This window comes from Rosa rugosa, chromosome 6 (genome assembly GCF_958449725.1).
Source record: "Rosa rugosa chromosome 6, drRosRugo1.1, whole genome shotgun sequence".
Lineage (NCBI taxonomy): Eukaryota > Viridiplantae > Streptophyta > Magnoliopsida > Rosales > Rosaceae > Rosa > Rosa rugosa.
The window spans coordinates 24,967,034-24,985,349 of record NC_084825.1 but is presented as its reverse complement, the minus strand read 5'-3'; the positions used below and the strand labels follow the sequence as shown (position 1 = coordinate 24,985,349).

Below are 18,316 nucleotides of genomic sequence, written 5' to 3'. Positions count from 1 at the left end.
CCATCTCGGGATGCCCTCTGATCCACTGCAATTACCTTCCCCAGAGTCTCTGCAATTACCACTTATTGCATGGACTTAAGTAGTTAGGATTTCTCTTGTTTTTGCTAAAGAAGCCTCACTTATTGGCAAAAGGCGAGAATGTTGGACATTGTGGAGGTTTCACAACCCTCACTTGATGTGGTGCGTGTGCTTGAGCTGCCATAAAAGAATGGTGCCCTTGTCGTGTCATTTGGCTAAGAAGACGTGGGGATCGGAAGGCCTCGTGGTGCCAAAAAGAAAATTGAAGACTGAATCTGAAGTCTTGGCTATCAAAGAGAAAAAGAAGAAAGCTGTTGCAATGATTCATCATCCTAAGGCTAAGGAGCGAAAGAAAATTGTAGTAAAAATGGATGAGGGGTTTCGACCTCTCCTGGTCTGCAGAGGAGGCGTCGCAGATTCACCCTCGTTTCTTATGTCTATTTGCATTGTTCCATGGGATTTGTAAGGGCTTCTTTGGTTGCACAATGGCTTGGTAAGGTGAGTTTATTTTGGTAATGGCAGAAAAACCTCAATGAGGCATGTTGTTATGTGTAATCTTGCTAAACTAACAATCAACTGACGTTGTCTTCAAAAAAAAAAAAAAAAAAATGCTACGATTTCTTTACTTTGAATAACTCACTTTTCTCCCCTAAAATTGCCTATGCCATTTTGTCTAGCAGTGTGTAATCCTTTGAAGTCCTTAATTAGTTAATTTCAGTTGAAATGCTTCGCGAAGCTAATGGCACCAATACTGAACATATATATTGAAAAAGAATCTGTGCCGTAAACTATTAGAGCAAATGCACCCATGAACCAAGGGCAATTGCTGATTTGCCAATAAAATTGGTACTACCAATCCACTATTCATCTCAAATTAGCAATTGCCTCCAGCTTATACAATGCACCAGTGAAAGGCAATTTGCCTGCCAATCCACTATTCACACTTCAAATTTGAATAATTCATTAAATTAATAATTTAATTAACTAATTAATTAACAATTAAATTAATCATTCAAAGCATAAAAATTTTATTTCATAAAATTAAAATTACATAAGTGAAATTAAGATTACATAAGTGAAATTAAAATTACATAAGTGAAATTTTATTTCATGAATCGCACAATTGAATTTGCTCCTCGACTTGCCAATTAGTACCCGAATCTCCCATTGTTGGATGGTAATTGAAGAAAATGAAGAGAAAATTGATGGAGAAAGAAGATAGAGAGGTATAAGTTTTGAAAATTTTGGTGTGAGAAATTAAGGTGATGGAGTAGGTATTTATAGAATTAAAAAAAAAAAAAAACATTTATGATTTTTTTTTTACCTTCCAAATTATTTTTAAAAGTGAAAAAATAAGTTACCTTTGTCAATTAATTGCAGCCATTGGATCGAATGATCCAACGGCTGCAATTAATTGACCGTTGCAAAAGAGGATCAGTTAAAAAAAAAAAAGGATAGAGCCGTTGGCAGCAGGCCATGTCAGTGGGGAGCCCACCACCAGCGGTCGGGCGATTCGCTTGCTGAGAATTAGTCACCCAATTGCCTGGGCAGCTGGGGCCCTCCAATTGCCCGAGCAATCCACTCCCGCTGCATCACCTCATTTCACGTTTCTATCCAATTGGTCAACCAATTGGTACTTGGCTGCATGTGCTCTTAATACGTGTTTCTTCCCCTAATTTGGAAACTGGATTTATGAGAAAACATACTAATGCTTGCTCATATACATCAGAAGTATGAATAGAAGCGTCAATCTCGGACTCACTGATATTTATTTACTTTATCATTCCTGTTCTCAGCCACGGCGTTGTTTAAACAAATGATGTCTCTTTGAACGACGTGCTTTCTGAAGGGAAATCTCATCTGCATCATCTTCATGCGGCTCTAAGCCAACTTTATCATCACCAGCACTCAACACCTTAAACCAATAAACATGTCAGAGATCTAAGTTTTCAGTAAAGAATTGAAAGAGATGAAACATAGAGACCTTTGAGAGTAGTGCCAGTTGGTCTTCAACACGATGATAGCTCAAATCAGCTCCTGATTCAGGAGGAGGTAAGCTTGTAATAACCTGTCAATGGTATATAAAAGCCTTTTATTAGATAACTGTAGAGATCAAAGAGAGGTACATTCTGATAGCTGATCGATGCCCACATTACAGGGTCATTAGATAGATCAAGGCTGGTGTACCTTAAAACTATAACCTTGATCAATCAAAAACTGCTGCCGTTTAGTTGAAAAGTACATTTCCTGTATTCAAATGGATAACAACTCAATCTCAAGCTCATAAATAATATAGCACCTAAAAAGTTCCTCATGAAAACTAAAAATACTTGGCACAAACACATTACGAATATAATAAATGCATACCTGAGTATCCGTAGACACGAGGGAATAAAAAAATGCATTGTACTCCTCTTTTCCTCCTGCTATCCGATCCTGAGGTCTACCCTGTTTATCTTATCAAAGGTTATATAACAGAGTACAAGTTCGATATTAATGAACTAGGCCTACTAATCTGATTTCCGGATTCAATAAAAAAGAAAAACTCTATCTTATGCCGAAAGAATGTAACCAAGACGTAAGCATGTCTGTAAAAAAATGACAAACAAGCGACCAACAAAATTGTAATGGACTCCCAGATCATCTCAATATCAGAAGAAATCAATGATTATATGCACATAACAATAAACAAACCTTAGCTCTTAAAATACGACCAAGACGCTGTGCTTCTTGACGTCTTGAACCAGCATGTGAAGAAATCTGAATAATCACATTTGCCTCAGGAATGTCTATGGAATTATCACCCACCTGAAAGTAACATATAATGATCAAACATTACTATAAGATTAAGTTTTTCTGCTTCAAATACTAATAATTCAAATTAGATGGCTCATCAACTTTCTACTCGTCAATGATAAATTATAAAATTCAGTTATCCAAGAAGACGACTCAAAGTTCAAGACGGTTAAAAATGGTGCAACAAATTTCTGACAAGCATTGTGATTTCTTTTCCCAGATAAGTTAAAGAGGAGAGTGTTTCACATGAAGTAGAAAATTAAAACATAATGGGCAACTTTTTCTGACTTGAAAATATAAGAGGATATCATTCCAAGAGTACCTTAGACAAGAAAACAGTATTTATGTCCTGACTTGTTTTGAAGGCTTCTAGAATTTTCGTCCTCTCCACATGGCTGAAATTAATTACAAGAACGAAGACGGAATTAGATTGTTGACCAAACAAAATGTCCATATTAGATTCACAGCACAATTAAAAGATGTTAAATACACAATGTCCATGAACAACCTGGTACTACCACAGATCATAGGTTTCCGAAGTTTCTTTGCATACTCCGCGAGGGCAAAGAGATTGTCAGCAAACACAATAATTTTATCACCACGTTGCTCTTCATGAAACCTTATAAGAAACTCGCATGCCCTAAACTTATTTGGATTCATGACATAAAGTGCCTGAAATAAAAAAAGTCTTTCAGAGAATAAAGTAGTCAAGCATATGATGAACGCAAAAGCAACAAACAACATTGACAGGCTTGACAAGAAATGCTACATCTTGGCACATGTAATTAAATTGCTACTCCTTGATGCTCAACTATAAGAGTGAGAAATTTCAGAATAGACACACCTGCTTTTTCTTTGAGTTTTCTTTCTTCAAATATTCCACAAAAAACTCTTTTGTCATTGGACACCATACCTCAGCACACTGTACGTTTGCAATAAATCCACCTTTAACCAAATCCAACCAGTTTGCTTCATACAACTTTGGACCAATAAGGAAGTTAAGGTCTGTGATCTTCTCATCCTCTCTCACAAGTGTGGCTGCAATTGTAGACATTAATAGATTAGGAATTCCAAACATTAAAATATCAAGAGGAAGTGTAGCAATGTCTTGAAGCTGTATCAGACATACCGGTGAGACCAAGCTTGCAGTGAGATTTAGTAAGCCTGATGACATTTCGAAACATTTCAGCAGGAACGACGTGCACCTATATGAACAGAAGGATCTAATCAATTTGTATATGCATGCATGTTAGTGTACATCATCTTACAAGTAAAGAGTCCACCCCAGAAAATCATATAATTACCTCATCCATGAGAAGCAATCCCCATTCTCTGTTTCTTATTTCTTCAATGATCTTTTCAGATTCTTCAGACCTCTTGCCACCAAAACCAATCATGTTATATGTTGTCACAACTACCCCAGCATTTCCACGGATTCTTTCTTTACTATCAGATGTGAAACGACAAATTTGTTCATCTCGGATGGTTGACCACAACTTAAACTGAAAAGCCCACTGATCAACAGAAACAGCATTTGTTGCTAAACAAAGGCAGCTCTTTCTTATCCTGGAGGCAGCAGAAACACCAACTAGAGACTTTCCGGCACCACAAGGCAGTACAATTATGCCAGATCTTGCTCTCCCTGAGTATCAAATGATACAGTTGACATATAAAGCATGATAAGCATCCATATTAAAGACTGTTTATTTTTGTGTTTTCTATAGTCACTATGAAAGTCTTGTCAAAAATGAAAAAGAGGCGATAAAAATCCACGGTTGCTACTTAAGAGAATTGGAGGAGATCAATGTTAAAAAGAAAAATGACGAATTGTTTTTTTTTTTTTTCAAATATGGAAGATATATATGCTTTCTTTAAATCTTCAGGAAACAAGCTATGCTTCACATGTACAGTTCTTGAAAGAAATATATGAACTTAAAAGAGTTCCCAAAATTTCTTTCAGAAAGTCCAGCCCGAGGTTGAAGCATACTTAATTTGAAAGGATTTAAAGAATTTCCCAGAGTAAAGGTGGTGATTGAATAAATTACATCAACAAAATATGCTTGAAGCTTGTTTTAAAACACAAGATAAAAAGAAGAACACACCGTTCCCAAACATTTTACTCAAGCTCTTCTCCTGATATGGTCGTGGTTGCGCTTGAGGCTTTAGTTCCATGTCAAGATCAGGGTTAACCTATATTCTCGAAAGAGTGACAATTTTAGACACCAACAAAAGAAAAGTAAACTGAAAGAAAGGAACTCCTAGATGATGAATGGTCTCTTATCAGTGAATCGCAATGTTAATTAGCAGGGAGAAGGTAGCTCACTGTATCATTTCTGAAGTCATACTCCTCCAACATGGGATAGTTCAAAGATTCTGGCAAGCAACGCTGCTTAACATTCTCAACCTGTCAGTAAACAAAATAGGTATCATTAAGAACTTTCTGATCTAAAGCCAAGTATAAAATGATTTACTAAACTCAAAAATAAATCTGAACAAATAGATACTTTCACAATTGGTTGGCTCATCTAGTCATCTGGTTATTAATGTGAGAGTGATAATTAGGCACTTGATTAATCACATCTCCATCAGATTTCCAGTAAACGGTTACAATGGCTGACAGATTTGACGTGTATGGTTGTTTAGTGGAAAATCCAATATGCCTACACCTTTCCTTTAAGCGTACGTCACCTAATGGAAAAGGGCAACCAGTGCGCCATGCGTAAAGGGAAGACACCACTTTGCAAACCACTCATTTCCCCTTTATACAGCCCAATTGACCTTAAAAACACATTGCTGAATGTGGAACCCTTGACTCACAAGAACGCACTGCATTGGGGGCTATTTGAGCAGCAATCCAGTGGATATAATCAAATATTGAAGCTCATGCTTTTGTCTCATTGGAAACATTTGGTAGCAACCCAGTATGTCTAAAAACACTTCGGTAGATCCAAGTTATTGTGGTAGTGTTGAGTACTGTTGACCTAATGTGTGCTCTAGTGTGTGCTCTAGTGTTAGCATTAACTTTACCCATTTTTCTGAACTAAAACTTGAGTTTGACATTGAATTTCTATGAAGTGCTTTGTGGTTTCAACTGCAGTATGTATCAACCACAAGTCAACGTGGCTTATGCTCTATATTACATTTCTTACCATTAAATTCAGTATTAAGGCAATAAAAGACAGTGGTAGCTAGAGGCATAGACAAACACAGGGCATTTTGAGTTTCATATACAATAATTCATCTCAAAAGGCTAATGCCTCACCTTCTAAGACATAAAACATCTTGTCTCGGTGCCATGCCTTTGAAACAAAGAACTGTCTAAGCAACTAGTCAGTTATGCTGGCATGAGGCTCATCACATGGGGAAGCATGAAGTACGCAGACTAGAGCTTCAGTTTCAGGAAGAGAGAATACGGGAGAGGGCCTATGCTATTATACTGATACCAAACAACCATGGTATATGCAAGTAACAATGGGAAATCAGGGATTTTAGTCTAAAATTACAGGGCAAGGTACCTTTGAAGGATCAATTTCAAATGCATGAGTTTCTTTCTCTTCAGCGGCAGCTGCCAATTCTGCTTCATTTAGCAAATCACTTGGACCAGCTCCAATCTCACCCATTGTTGTGCTAATTGTGAAACCACCAGTTCCATGAGAACCCTATAAAAGAACTCAGATTTACATTATTGTCCAAACATGTGTTCCTTAGCACATTCACATATATATGGAGGAAAACATAGAAAAATATACTGTGAATAAAGCTGAATGGCTAGCTAAACTATACTAGAATGACCAATCTACACATGTGCATGCACTATACCTTCTTCGTGAAATGGAAATACACGCACACACACACCTATATAACTACAATTTCAATCCAGATCAAGGTACTGACCTCTGAAGCAATCCTTGATTGAGATATAAAGTCGTCCTTAAGCAATATTTCCAATACCTGTAAACCATTACAAACAACAACTATGTAAACCAAAATCTTCACCCATAAGACATACTGAAAAAGGTAAAAGCATAAAACTCTTGCCTCAGGGAATGGGGATTCCACAAAGTAGCGATTCTTCTTAAGCACGAGCTTCAGTTTGCCATAATTAGCAGTAGAAGCGTGTATGAAATCAATAACTTCTCTCGGCAGGTTGACCTTTGACAGCTTATTAAGCACAGAAATAATGGTCTCCGTCGCAAGACCAACTGACACAGCCGCATACAGCGAATGCGGGGTCAAGTTATACTCGTGCATCAACTCTTGCCTATCAATCAAGTTTAAATAATACCGCTCTCATCAACTCAACAACATAAAGGCACGAAAAGTCGAAATGATTAAAAGTTCATGCATGAACTGAACTGAACTCAAGAGTAGGCACCTGCAAACAGGTTCGGCAATGGCAATGAGGAAATCATAAGCTTGTTTGTACACAGCAGAGAAAGATTCGAGGAATATTCGGCCATCAGGGCAAGCCCATATAGGGCGGTTAGGGTGGTCAGGCTTCAATTCTAGTTTGGTAAAATCTCTGTATTTCCCTTCACCACCTATATTCCATTACATTACACTGAATTCAAAACCCTAACTCCAACCAATAATCCCAAAAAATTTAAACGTGAATGTTAATGCATAATACCATGGGGGACATTGTCTTCTTCCTCACCGCTGCAGTAGCGTACGTCGTCGTTTTTCACATTTGGTTTTTCCTGCAATACAATGCGACATCATCTCATTAGCAAAAACTATATCGTAAAATTTAGTAAATTTTCAAAAAAAAAAAAAAAAAAAAAACCTTGATAGAGAGTCGGAGCTTTTTACTGGGTCGGTCTTTGTCACCTGGAAGATTGCAACCTAGAATTAATTTCTCTTAAAATTTGAAAGGAGGAAAAGATCGAAATTGGAGAGTTACCGTGTCCCATTTGAATTGTTCTTAGCTTTTAGGGTTTTGGTGTTTCTCTGTGTTCTTCGGTTTGTGAGGGAGATTGGAAATTTGAAATGCTCTAGGTTTAATATATAGGGATCGGAAAGAAAACTCGTGCGTGCGCAGCACGTGGGTTTTACCGAGTCCAACTCGACCCGACTGTTTCTGGTTGGGTATAGGTATGCGGATCAAAAAATTTATTTATATTTATTTTCTCTGTCTTGCACTATAGTATATACCTATCGACACACCACTGCACCAGGGTTCATTTCTTTGATGGATGTACTTTTCTAAATTACGACTGCTTATTATTAATATTGAGAGGGTAGGTCGTGAAAAAATTTGATTAAACTACAAATTGCATTTGCATTTTCGATAAAGAAATAGGTCTCAGTTCTTAATAAGCTCACACAAAAAAAAAAAAAAGAAGAAGAGAGAGTTATTAATAAGCTAAACTCAGCAATACTCGGTCTCAGTTAGGAATATATTGACCTTTAGATTTGAAATTGGAACAGTGCTGGATTTGAACCAGATTAAGAAATTTCTGTGGGTATACAGCAGCATCTGCTGGTGTATATATATATTTTAGTTGACACTAGTGACAGAAAGAGGTTCAACAAAGCTTGGATGAGCTTGAAGTATAAGAGAAGCTCAGAGACATCGGGTTTCAGAAAGTTTGGCTTGAATATTTCCCTAAACTCTGCAGGAAGGAATAAGGATGTTAAAGCTAACCAGCTCAGTGAGGATAACTTAATCCTCCTCAAGCGTTCATTTTCTACACTGTTAAATCCAAGATTGGGATATTGAGATTTCAAGATTGTCAATGGGAACCGAAAGTGAACACCCAGGAAATTTCAGTTCAGTACATATGCTTAAAGTAGCAATACAGGCAGGAGAGTAAGATTCCTTGGAACACAATGGCAAGGCAACACTGCATCATGTTCATTGTCTCCCTTTGTTAGGGGCACACAGAGTCTGCGCAGATTGAAAACCATGGAAAGTTAGTAACTGTTACAAAGGCTGGAAGACTAGGCTTCTGTTGTCTGGAACAACTTATCAACTTCTGCAATAATGGTCCGAGCTTCTTCAATTTCAGGGCCTTCCTTCTGGTTCAACTCTTCTTCCAACTCAGCCTGAACATAACTGCATTGCTTAACAAACTGGGGAAGAGAGCTGAAATTTCAAGTAAGAATAATCAGGACCTATATACATACCAAAGTTCCTTTTAACTCAGCTAGTGAGGCCTCCAGGCGCTTTCGACAATCGGGAATCATCATCCTTGATTCAGCCAGCACATTTTCCTGTAAGAAAATCAAGAACAGAGGAATTTAATTGGAAATCAACACATGGAAACTACATCAATGGAGTCCTTAGTAAGTAGCAAAACTTTCATATTGCAATCAGAGCAAGGATTTGAGTCAATGAACTTTAGATCCAACAATATACAATCTACTAGGTAATTGTACATTTAAATATTGACCGATTAGAACAGCAATGAAAAGCAATCAAGGCAGTTTAATTCTGCACTAGTAACAGTGCACCTAATAATAGCCATATCCACATTCCTCAATCCTCAGAGTATATGCTGTGGGCCTGTAGCCTTCTGTGCATTGCACAACCTTATTCTTCAGTAATAGAAACTTTTAATCACTATAGTGTACCTACCACACGCATGCAAGCAAACAAATAGGTCTTCACTTTTACATGCATATGTACAGTATACAGGTCAAGTATGTCAATTGACATCTTACTGATTAGCCACAAATGTTTCATTCCTTTTATTACTGGAAAAATCCTTTATTTATCTCGTGTGTGATGTTTCCGACCTGATTATACTTTTCTATCTACAAACAAGTATCATTACATACATATAACAAGCTTGCTTGAAGACAAATTATAGACACTGCTCATAAAGATTGCCTACAATTGGAATAACTAATATTCGCAAGCTTATCAGAGACATCAAGGTTTCTGTTCTATATGACAGAAGGAGGGAAAAAAAAAAAAAAAAAACAGTTAACAGGCAGCTAAAACTCTTTGGAACTTCTCCACCTCGTAAGACAAACAGGAACAAAACCATCAACACCACTGTCACCTTCCTAGTATGGCATTTTGCTATCTGGGTTTAGTACTAAGACCCCAGCGAAATAGGAAGGACATTGTGGGTCTTCTGACTGGGATCCATTTAAAATAAATTTACATTACGCCATTTGCATTTTGTAGAGGATCAAAAAGAGATCCTATGAGTAGAGATCAATGGTTTAAGGTGTGAAATGGTTTAAAATAATCAGAGTTGTGAAGAAATGGCATGGGACGGCTAAACCCTAAATCTCTTTAACAGCGTTGACATCAGCACTCACTTGACAAGTGATTTTCCACATCCATTATTTGGGGCCAGCAGTACATTACATCTCTTTTCAAACATTATGAGGCTCCAATAGCCACAGATATGGAAATAGAATACATGCAGAAAAACACCATGAAAACCTAGTATGTTGTTTGAGAAAGGTCAAGAAAGTTCTAACTAATATCCAGTACTAAGTTCCCCTAAAGGTCTGAAACACATCTATTTCATAAAACTGCCAAGAAGAGATGATCCTTGACTCAGATAGAACAGCATTTACCGATGCAACAAATCACAATAGCATTGCAAAATGAAGAGTCTCAGGAGATGATAAGTAAAAAACTGATAGACCGGTTTAATCCCAATTCTGCTAAAGTTGGAGAATGCTTTAACTTAAGAAATAACAAATTTATATTAGCACAGACTTTCATGTTTGTTCTTTTCAAAAGATCAAAGCTCTGCATGACAGCAAAAGTTTCATGCACATAGGATTACAGAAGATACAATGCCAACTTAATATTGCCATCGGTTGCATGATAACAATTAACCATACCTGTTGCTTGAGGTCATAAGGATCAGCTCCTTTCCCCTTCATGTCTGCTGTTTTCGCAGCCTCTCTCCCAACCTCTTTCTCATAAGAATGAAACTCCTTAACGAGGCGTTTACAAGTCCCAGTCTTGATTTTCAGATTCCTTAGAGTTGCCATATCACCTATCAAAACAACCCATTTCTTGAGAGAAATGAAAACCACAAAACTCAAACTTATCGCAATTGGGCTTTCTTTTCCATCAATACCAAGTGCAGAGCAAAGATTCTCATTCGGGAACGGCGAAACTACATCTTTCAGTTTGCAACGAAGAACTTTCTAGTGAAACATCATCTGTCTTATAAACAGTTCCCACATTTTATAGCATATTACAAGTTCTATAACATATCATCATGTTATGAAACTGATTAGCAGATGCCACTCATCATCAACCCAATGCAATTTCTAACTAGTTTAATTTGCAAAATTATATCTCACCTTCATTCCAAATTCGTTTGACTATTGAAGACCCTAAACCAAATACCCATTCACTGAACTTGGGTACAAGATTAGAAGCTAAAATGGGATATGCATATCGAGTTGAACAGCAGAGCAGAGACATCAGTGGATCGTGAAAGTAAGCGAGTTAAGATCTGAGATAGAAGTAAGAATTACCTGAGAGTCCTGAAATCGGGATGCGTTGCCGGCGTCTGTCGCGTCCTCCGTCCTCTTCCCGGCGATGAGAAGTTACGCAACTGCTTTTCTCTGTTCTCCGGGTACTGGAGTTGTTTTGCAATAGTCACTTTACACTGCGGTGAAGAGCGAGTTTGCGTCTATGTGACCTTTTTTATTTTTTTTTGAAGTTCGCGTCCACAAAATTAAAAATCTTCAAATACGATTGGGGATCACGCATCGCATTTATGATACGTTTACTTAATTGGAAATGATTAATCGGAGACAAATGGAATGAGAGAATAACGGAATCGGCATTGATTCTGGATGATTGATTCCTAAACTCATCTCCCCCATTTGTAATCAAATTCCTGAGTATTCAGGAATCGATTCCTGATAAGGAGGTGGAACCTACATTCATTCTGATTCCTTCATGTGTTAGTAAACGCAGAAATTCTTTTACCCGGAATCATTCCGATTCCTTTATGTGTTAGTAAACGAATGAATGTTTTTACCCCGTAATCATTCCCTCACATTCCAAGTTAGTAAACGTGCCCTTACTTCTGTTCGCCAAATTATTTTAGGAAAAACCGAAAAAGTGACATCTGTTTAAAGAAAACTGAAATTGGGAGAGAATTGAGTCGTGCTTTCATTGATAATAGGGGCATCTTTATATAGAGGATTACAAGCCTAGAATCAGAGCTGTATATGGAAAGGTAATCGTACATTGATTGGATATCTACGAATATCTCTAACGCTAACCCTATTACAACTAGAGCAAGTAACCTAGAGTTTGGGCCAGACACATATTCTGGATTTACTTGAACACTTCCCTTTGTGTCGCCCAAACGTGGTGCTCATCTCGTTGCCTCATTAAAAACCTTGTCGAGTAACAAAAACTATGTGGGACAAAAATAACCTCAGTCGAAGGGGGAAAGGACACAACACACCCTTCACGTTTCAAGGCCATACATGTATACATCTCCCCTTAATGTCTGCATCTCCCCTTGATGACTACGGTCATGGGAGTTCGGATGACTTCTGCAAATGATGCTACCAACATGTTTCTCGAAAGTGGAATTGGGCAATGACTTAGTGAACAAGTCTGCCATACTGTCCTCAGATTGAACCTAGTTTACTTTAATCTTGAGCAGAGTCTGTTGTTGCTGATGATGCTTGGTGTTGTCGCATTTGATGTAGCCTTGCTTCATTTGTTCAAAGCAAGCAGCATTATTCTCATAAATGCTGGTAAGCTCATCTGTGGTAGACTTCAAACCACAATTGCTTCGAACATGCGTAATTATGGATCCAATCTATATACATTCACGAACCTTTCATGAAGAGCAATAATCTCTGCATGGTTCAAAGATATAACGACTAGGGTATGTTTTGTAGACCTCCAAGATATCGTGGTCTTACACATGGTGAACACATAACCAGTTTGGGAATGACCTTTGTGTGGGTCAGAGAGGTACCCAGCATCAGCAAAACCTTCCAAAACACTAATGTCATTTTGGGATGGGGATGAAGGACGCATGCAAGTGTTGGCGGCGTTCCTGTGTGATGGGTCCGAATCCATCATCTCTCTGTAGGGATAGAACAATCCCATATCAATCGTACATCTCAAGTATCGAAAGATATCTTTTACACCAGTCTAATAGCGTCGCTTTAGCGCAAAGCTATATCTAGCTAACAAGTTCACTACAAATGAGATGTCTTGTCTTGTGCATTGAGTTAAGTACGATAATGCGCCTATTGTACTCAAGTAGGACACCTTCGTCATCATCCTTCGGACAAAGAGGATTTTTTTTTAGGATCAAGACTACGGTCGATCATGGGGGTGCTTGAGGGTTTGACCTTGTCAAAAATGCCTAAGCATCTATCAACACGATGCTAAGTTCCAAATCAAGACATAATCGTGTTCTCCCAAGATCTTTCATCTCAAACTTGGATTTCATGTGTTCAGCGGATTTCAAGTCTTGGTTCATTCGACATCTTGAAAATAAGAAGAAGAAATAGATTAGTATCGGAGTAAAAAACTTCCACGATCACTAATAATAAGATTTCCAAGTTATGCTACCAAGAAATCAATTTCCAAGTTTATTTGGATTAGACCGAAACAATGATGTTTAATATGGTCAAAGATCGATGCTTTAGGACGCTCTTAGTCCTACGATCACGAATGCTCTTAGTTCGTATATAGCGTGAATCCCCACAATTACGCTTATTAAATAATCGAACCCACGTTATAGAAAGGTGGGATGGAGGAGAAAGGAGGTTGCAAATCCCCTAATAAAATAAAGAAATTTAAAAGACAAGAAAGCAGGAACCTTAATCTTAAAGGCTTGTTGATTCGGGGCTTGAGAACACACACGTATTTATGCGGCGGCAATAGGGCAGCAGCAGCAGCAAAACAGCAGGAGCAGCAGCAGCAAAACAGCAACAGCAGTGGCAGAAAACAGCAGCGGCAAAAAACAACGGCTGTAGCGGCAGGCATTGGTAGCGGCGGCAGGCAACGGCGGCACACGGGTGCGCAGGGGCTGCGCACGGCATGGCTAGCAAGGGCTAGGGACTTGCGGCAGTTTGTGGTGAAGGAAGTTTTTCGGGTTTAGGGTTTTTAGGTTTTTGGTTTTTTTAGGGCTAGGGTTAGGGCTCGTGCTGATAACGTGTTGTAGGAGAATATGATTTGAGAGAAATTGTGTGTTCTATTATTGATAATAGGAGCTCTTTATATAGGGATTTACAGAGTACATATAAGGTAATAGAATCTGAATATAACTAGGAAATCTAGAACCTTCTCCTATTACAACTCTAGAAAATAAACCCTAGTTTGAATAGGCACACTAGAATACAACATCCTTCAACAACTACCACAATTGTTAATATCATCCTCATGATCTTTAGCTTCCAAAGGGCTAAGGTTGTGAACTTGTAAAAAGGTAGACTTTACATGTGTTTTCTAGGTTTATTTTCATGGTGATGTAGGTAGGGTAGAGTCACTCAATCCCTTGAGTACGATACTCTTTACTTTTTCCCTTTACTAAAACTTGACCTCCTATACTTGGGAGTAGGGCATATCATCCATAAATTTGCATACACTATCATACTCAATGATGTCCTCAACAAGTTTTTGGCGCCGTTGCCGGGGATTGAGGTAAAACTCAATCTCTATTAGGTTGCCGTGGGACTAGAGAACCTATTTCTAATTGTTTTTTCTTTAATTATTTGGTAGTTTTTGTGTGGTAGTTTAATTTTCAAAATTGCTATAAGTACTTTGGGTAAGTAAATTGGTAAATTTTGGTAATAGAAGGACTAACAAAAAAAAAATTTGAGCATGTTGAAAATGATGAAAATAGTCTTGCCTATTTGCTATTTGCTTAGTACTTGTGGAATTTCACCTTTTAGTTGCTTATTTCTTTAAATTAGAATTTGATTAGAGCTTGTAGTTTTTAAGTAAACAGGTGGATTTCATATTTGTAACGTCGAGTTTATTCACTCTTCACAGCTAGGTTCATCCGATTGGATATATGATGTCTAGGTAAGGTTTGAATGAGAGAAGTGTATTCAAGTGAGCTTCGGCTCTACCAAAATCTCTTCCTACTCTTACCTGGTCGTATTTCATGAGGAGTTACCGAACTGTTGAGTGTTAGACAACACCCAAATATGGATTCCTTTTTCCCTTTGCTTTTCTACTTACAAATTCTAATTTTCTAGAAATTGTTAAAGTTTTAATTTGAGTTACATTGGATCTTGTTAATGTCCTTAAACTTAAATCCGGATTGGTGGACTCCAAAATGAAGAAAAAATAAACCAAGATGAAGCTTCAGAGTTTGGTAGGGTGAAGTGGCCGAGAGCACGGTTAGTGTGTTCAAGTCCAAGTGTGAGGTATCTTTGGTTCTAAGTGCAAGGAACTTAATGGATGGCAAGTGCCTAACTTGGCCTTATGTGGTTATCACCTAATTATGCATTATGGAGCTAAACGGAGAATCTTCAAAGAGTTTGCGCTTTCCAATCTCTCACTTTTATCTTTCCTAAGCATGATTAATTGTGTTTATATGTTTTTATGTTAATAAATTTGTGGCTTCAAGAGTTATTTCACCCTTGGTCAATGGATAAGACATAAAAGATTTAGCTTTTATTGAAAGGATTATCCAAAGTTCAAGTGTGAGGTGACTACCCTTTCTCTCTTGCCATGTAGTTAGTTTAGTTGTTTTGAATGCTAGTTGCTGCCTTAATGATGCATGCTCCCCAAAACATTGATAGGATCTTAATAGCTTCATTATACATTAAGGACTATATGATGTTTTAAGTGTGAGGTGCTTGTTAGGCCGATGGTTATTGTTAATAAATTGTGTTGACTAGCATGTGGAAGTTATTATTTGGTCGTGTGCCTTGCACATGTTTCACAATTGTTCATAACAGCACATTGAGGACAATGTGTGATTTAAGTGTGAGGTGTAAGGCTAAGTAATTTTATTCCTTATCATTTTCTTTATTTGTTTATCCTTATTGAAAAATCCATAAAAATTGAAAATTTTGAAAATTCCAAAATATTTTGGCTTACTTGTGTGGTTCCTAATATGAAACAATCCCCGATGATGAGACCAGACTTATGTCTAATTAGTTTGATTGATTTTGAGCATGTTTAGCGATTGAAGATCAATGTTTATTTAATAAATGGATTTGGCGTTTTGTGCTCACATGCATTTTGTACTTACATAGGCATTTGCAAGCATAATTAGCTATAATGAGCCACGCTCATGCTACCACCAACAGTACCAACTCCCGCCAAAGGAGTGACCCACGGAAGCACAGCCAAGCAGGCTACCGCCTGAGCCCCGGCTTACCCCCAGAGCATCGCTGACGCGCCGCCACGCTCCGCGCCAAGACAACATTAGAAGCTCCAGAAACTGGGAACTGAAACATATCAGTCCCACATCGAAAACATGGAGAAGATCAACTCCCTCCTCATCTATAAAAGGTTCTATCATCTCTCCTCATTAATTACGCATTTACTACTTACCTACTGTTACTTTGTCAACATAAATACGTTGACTAACTTAGGCATCGGAGAAGAGAAGACCGCCCAACGCGTTCTCCTTCTGACGCCCTTTGTATTTTACTTGACAGGTAGCGGAAGCCCTGAGAATATCACAAGTAGCGATCCGCCCATCGGATCAGCGTTAACCAAGATTTAGCTACCGCTAAATCTTAGACATTAACATTGGCGCCGTCTGTGGGAACCTCTGAACAAAGGACCATCCCACCACGACAATCACTATGACTAACGGTAGCGGGGGAAACGCTGAGAAGCAGGCGGATTAAACCGCCAATCCCCATCCCACCAACCCCGCGGCTAACATTAACCCAGCGGTTAATGTTAACCGTGCACTCTTCAACACTCCAGCCAACCCTAGCGTGGGGTCCCAGGGCTCATCCCAGGTCCCACTGACCCAACCGCAGCGGAGACCCAACCGGGCAGCAGTCGCCCACCGACCCAGGACCTCGCCACTATGTATGAGCTGACATTGGTGGACCTCCACAAGGCAAACAGGGAGCGCGAACAAGAACCCTGAGAGAAGGCGGAGGCCCAAAAGCAGGTGGCCACGCTGAAGTCAAAGTTCGACGAATTAAAAAAGGCACTGGAGGCAAACGCCAACACAACACAGAGAGAACAATCGCGGAGCACCAGACGCAGTCGACCCAATACCGGAGGAATAGTACCCGTACCAATCATACAGATGCAGGCACCGCTGAACCCACTAGAAATAATGGGCCCACCTCCTCTGCCCCGCCTAATGATGGAGCAGGAAGCGGAATCACAACCAAACACCAACCGCTCGGCAGCTAGGGCTAGAACTGAAGGTAATCCGCCTGCCCCCAGGTAGGAGCTGGTCCAGCGGAACCTCCAGGTGGGGCCCGTTGGTGATGCCACCGCCCTAATCCTGAAAAGGATTCAACAGTTGGAGCAAAGGCTAATGAGGGCGGAGGCAGGCGCCCCAGCGCCAATTCCAAATCCGCTTTTTACGTCCAGACCAGGGCCATTCACCGCCAGGATCCTGCAGGCCGTCAGACCAGCACACGCAAAGACACCAAAAATGTCACACTACAGCGGCATGTCTGACCCCTTCGTCCACATGGACACCTTCAAAAAAGTCACAAACAACAAGGGATTTGATGACGCCACCCTCTGCCACTTGTTCAGCGAAACATTGGATAGTGAGGCAATGAGTTGGTTCTTTGAATGCCCGCTAGGATCCATTGACTCATTTCATGCACTGTCAAATGCTTTCCTTGCTCGGTTCATCCTGCTGGCCGCCGGACATCACAACACAACTCACTTGTTCAACCTCAAACAGGGGACAGAGGAAACATTGAAGGCGTTTATCACCAGGTGGCGAGCGGCAACGTCTCAATGCCGCGATCTTGATAAAACAATGGCCCTGGCAGCCTTCAAGCAAGGACTCCTCAAGGGGCCATTTCTCTATCACCTCAATTACAATCATCCAAATGCCGCTTATGACTATGTCATGAGCGAGGCTGTCATCCATGCACAGGCAGAATTCATCACATATGGAGAAACCCCCCCACCACCACCAACACCTGTAAAGTCCACCCAACCCTCCGCCAGCCATCAGGAAACCGCTAGCAAAACCTCTGCTACACCACCAACTGATAAGAAGAGAGAGTGGCAACAAGGCAACTACCAGAGCGAGCGGCAGAAGGACCAACATTACAATAAGGGCAACCGCTCATCTCATGGGGATAACCGTAATAAACAGACGGAGTCCTCCCTGCGGTACGCAGTGTTTACAGTCCTCACGACCTCGTACGAGGAAATATACGACCAGTGCAAGGACCAGATTCCGCCACCACCCCCAAGAAAATACCCAAGGGTGGGAAAGCTCAGAAACACCGACAAGTGGTGAAAATACCATGAGGACAGCGGGCACAATACCAACAACTGCAATGCCCTCAAAACAGCCATTGAGACTTTGTACCGAGATGGTTAGATGGAACAATTCAAGGTGCACCAACCACCACT

The 18,316-nt window shown here is 39.5% G+C and overlaps 2 protein-coding genes across 3 annotated transcripts; both read right to left on the bottom strand.

Annotated features, from left to right (window-relative positions):
• Nucleotides 1–1,674: 1,674 nt before the first annotated feature.
• LOC133716469 (general transcription and DNA repair factor IIH helicase subunit XPB1-like) lies at nt 1,675–8,724 on the bottom strand. Its single transcript, XM_062143177.1, has 18 exons — nt 8,617–8,724; nt 7,445–7,514; nt 7,190–7,355; nt 6,853–7,075; nt 6,709–6,765; nt 6,330–6,473; nt 5,138–5,218; nt 4,917–5,004; nt 4,119–4,456; nt 3,944–4,019; nt 3,659–3,852; nt 3,323–3,486; nt 3,137–3,209; nt 2,713–2,826; nt 2,386–2,466; nt 2,206–2,265; nt 2,003–2,086; nt 1,675–1,933 (listed from the first exon to the last, which is right to left on the bottom strand). The coding sequence occupies exons 1-18, from the start codon at nt 8,722–8,724 to the stop codon at nt 1,811–1,813; spliced, it is 2,244 nt and encodes a 747-aa protein (XP_061999161.1). The 3' UTR covers nt 1,675–1,810.
• LOC133715656 (tubulin-folding cofactor A) lies at nt 8,513–11,433 on the bottom strand. Of its 2 annotated transcripts, XR_009849151.1 has the most exons (5): nt 11,275–11,433; nt 10,627–10,784; nt 8,944–9,030; nt 8,697–8,862; nt 8,513–8,657 (listed from the first exon to the last, which is right to left on the bottom strand). XR_009849151.1 is itself a non-coding variant. In XM_062142254.1 (4 exons), the coding sequence occupies exons 2-4, from the start codon at nt 10,777–10,779 to the stop codon at nt 8,758–8,760; spliced, it is 345 nt and encodes a 114-aa protein (XP_061998238.1). In that variant the 5' UTR covers nt 10,780–10,784; nt 11,275–11,433; the 3' UTR covers nt 8,513–8,757. The 2 variants fall into 2 exon arrangements, 1 of the variants encoding a protein (XP_061998238.1); XM_062142254.1 differs by having other exon boundaries at nt 8,513–8,862.
• Between the last annotated feature and the right edge of the window lie 6,883 nt (nt 11,434–18,316).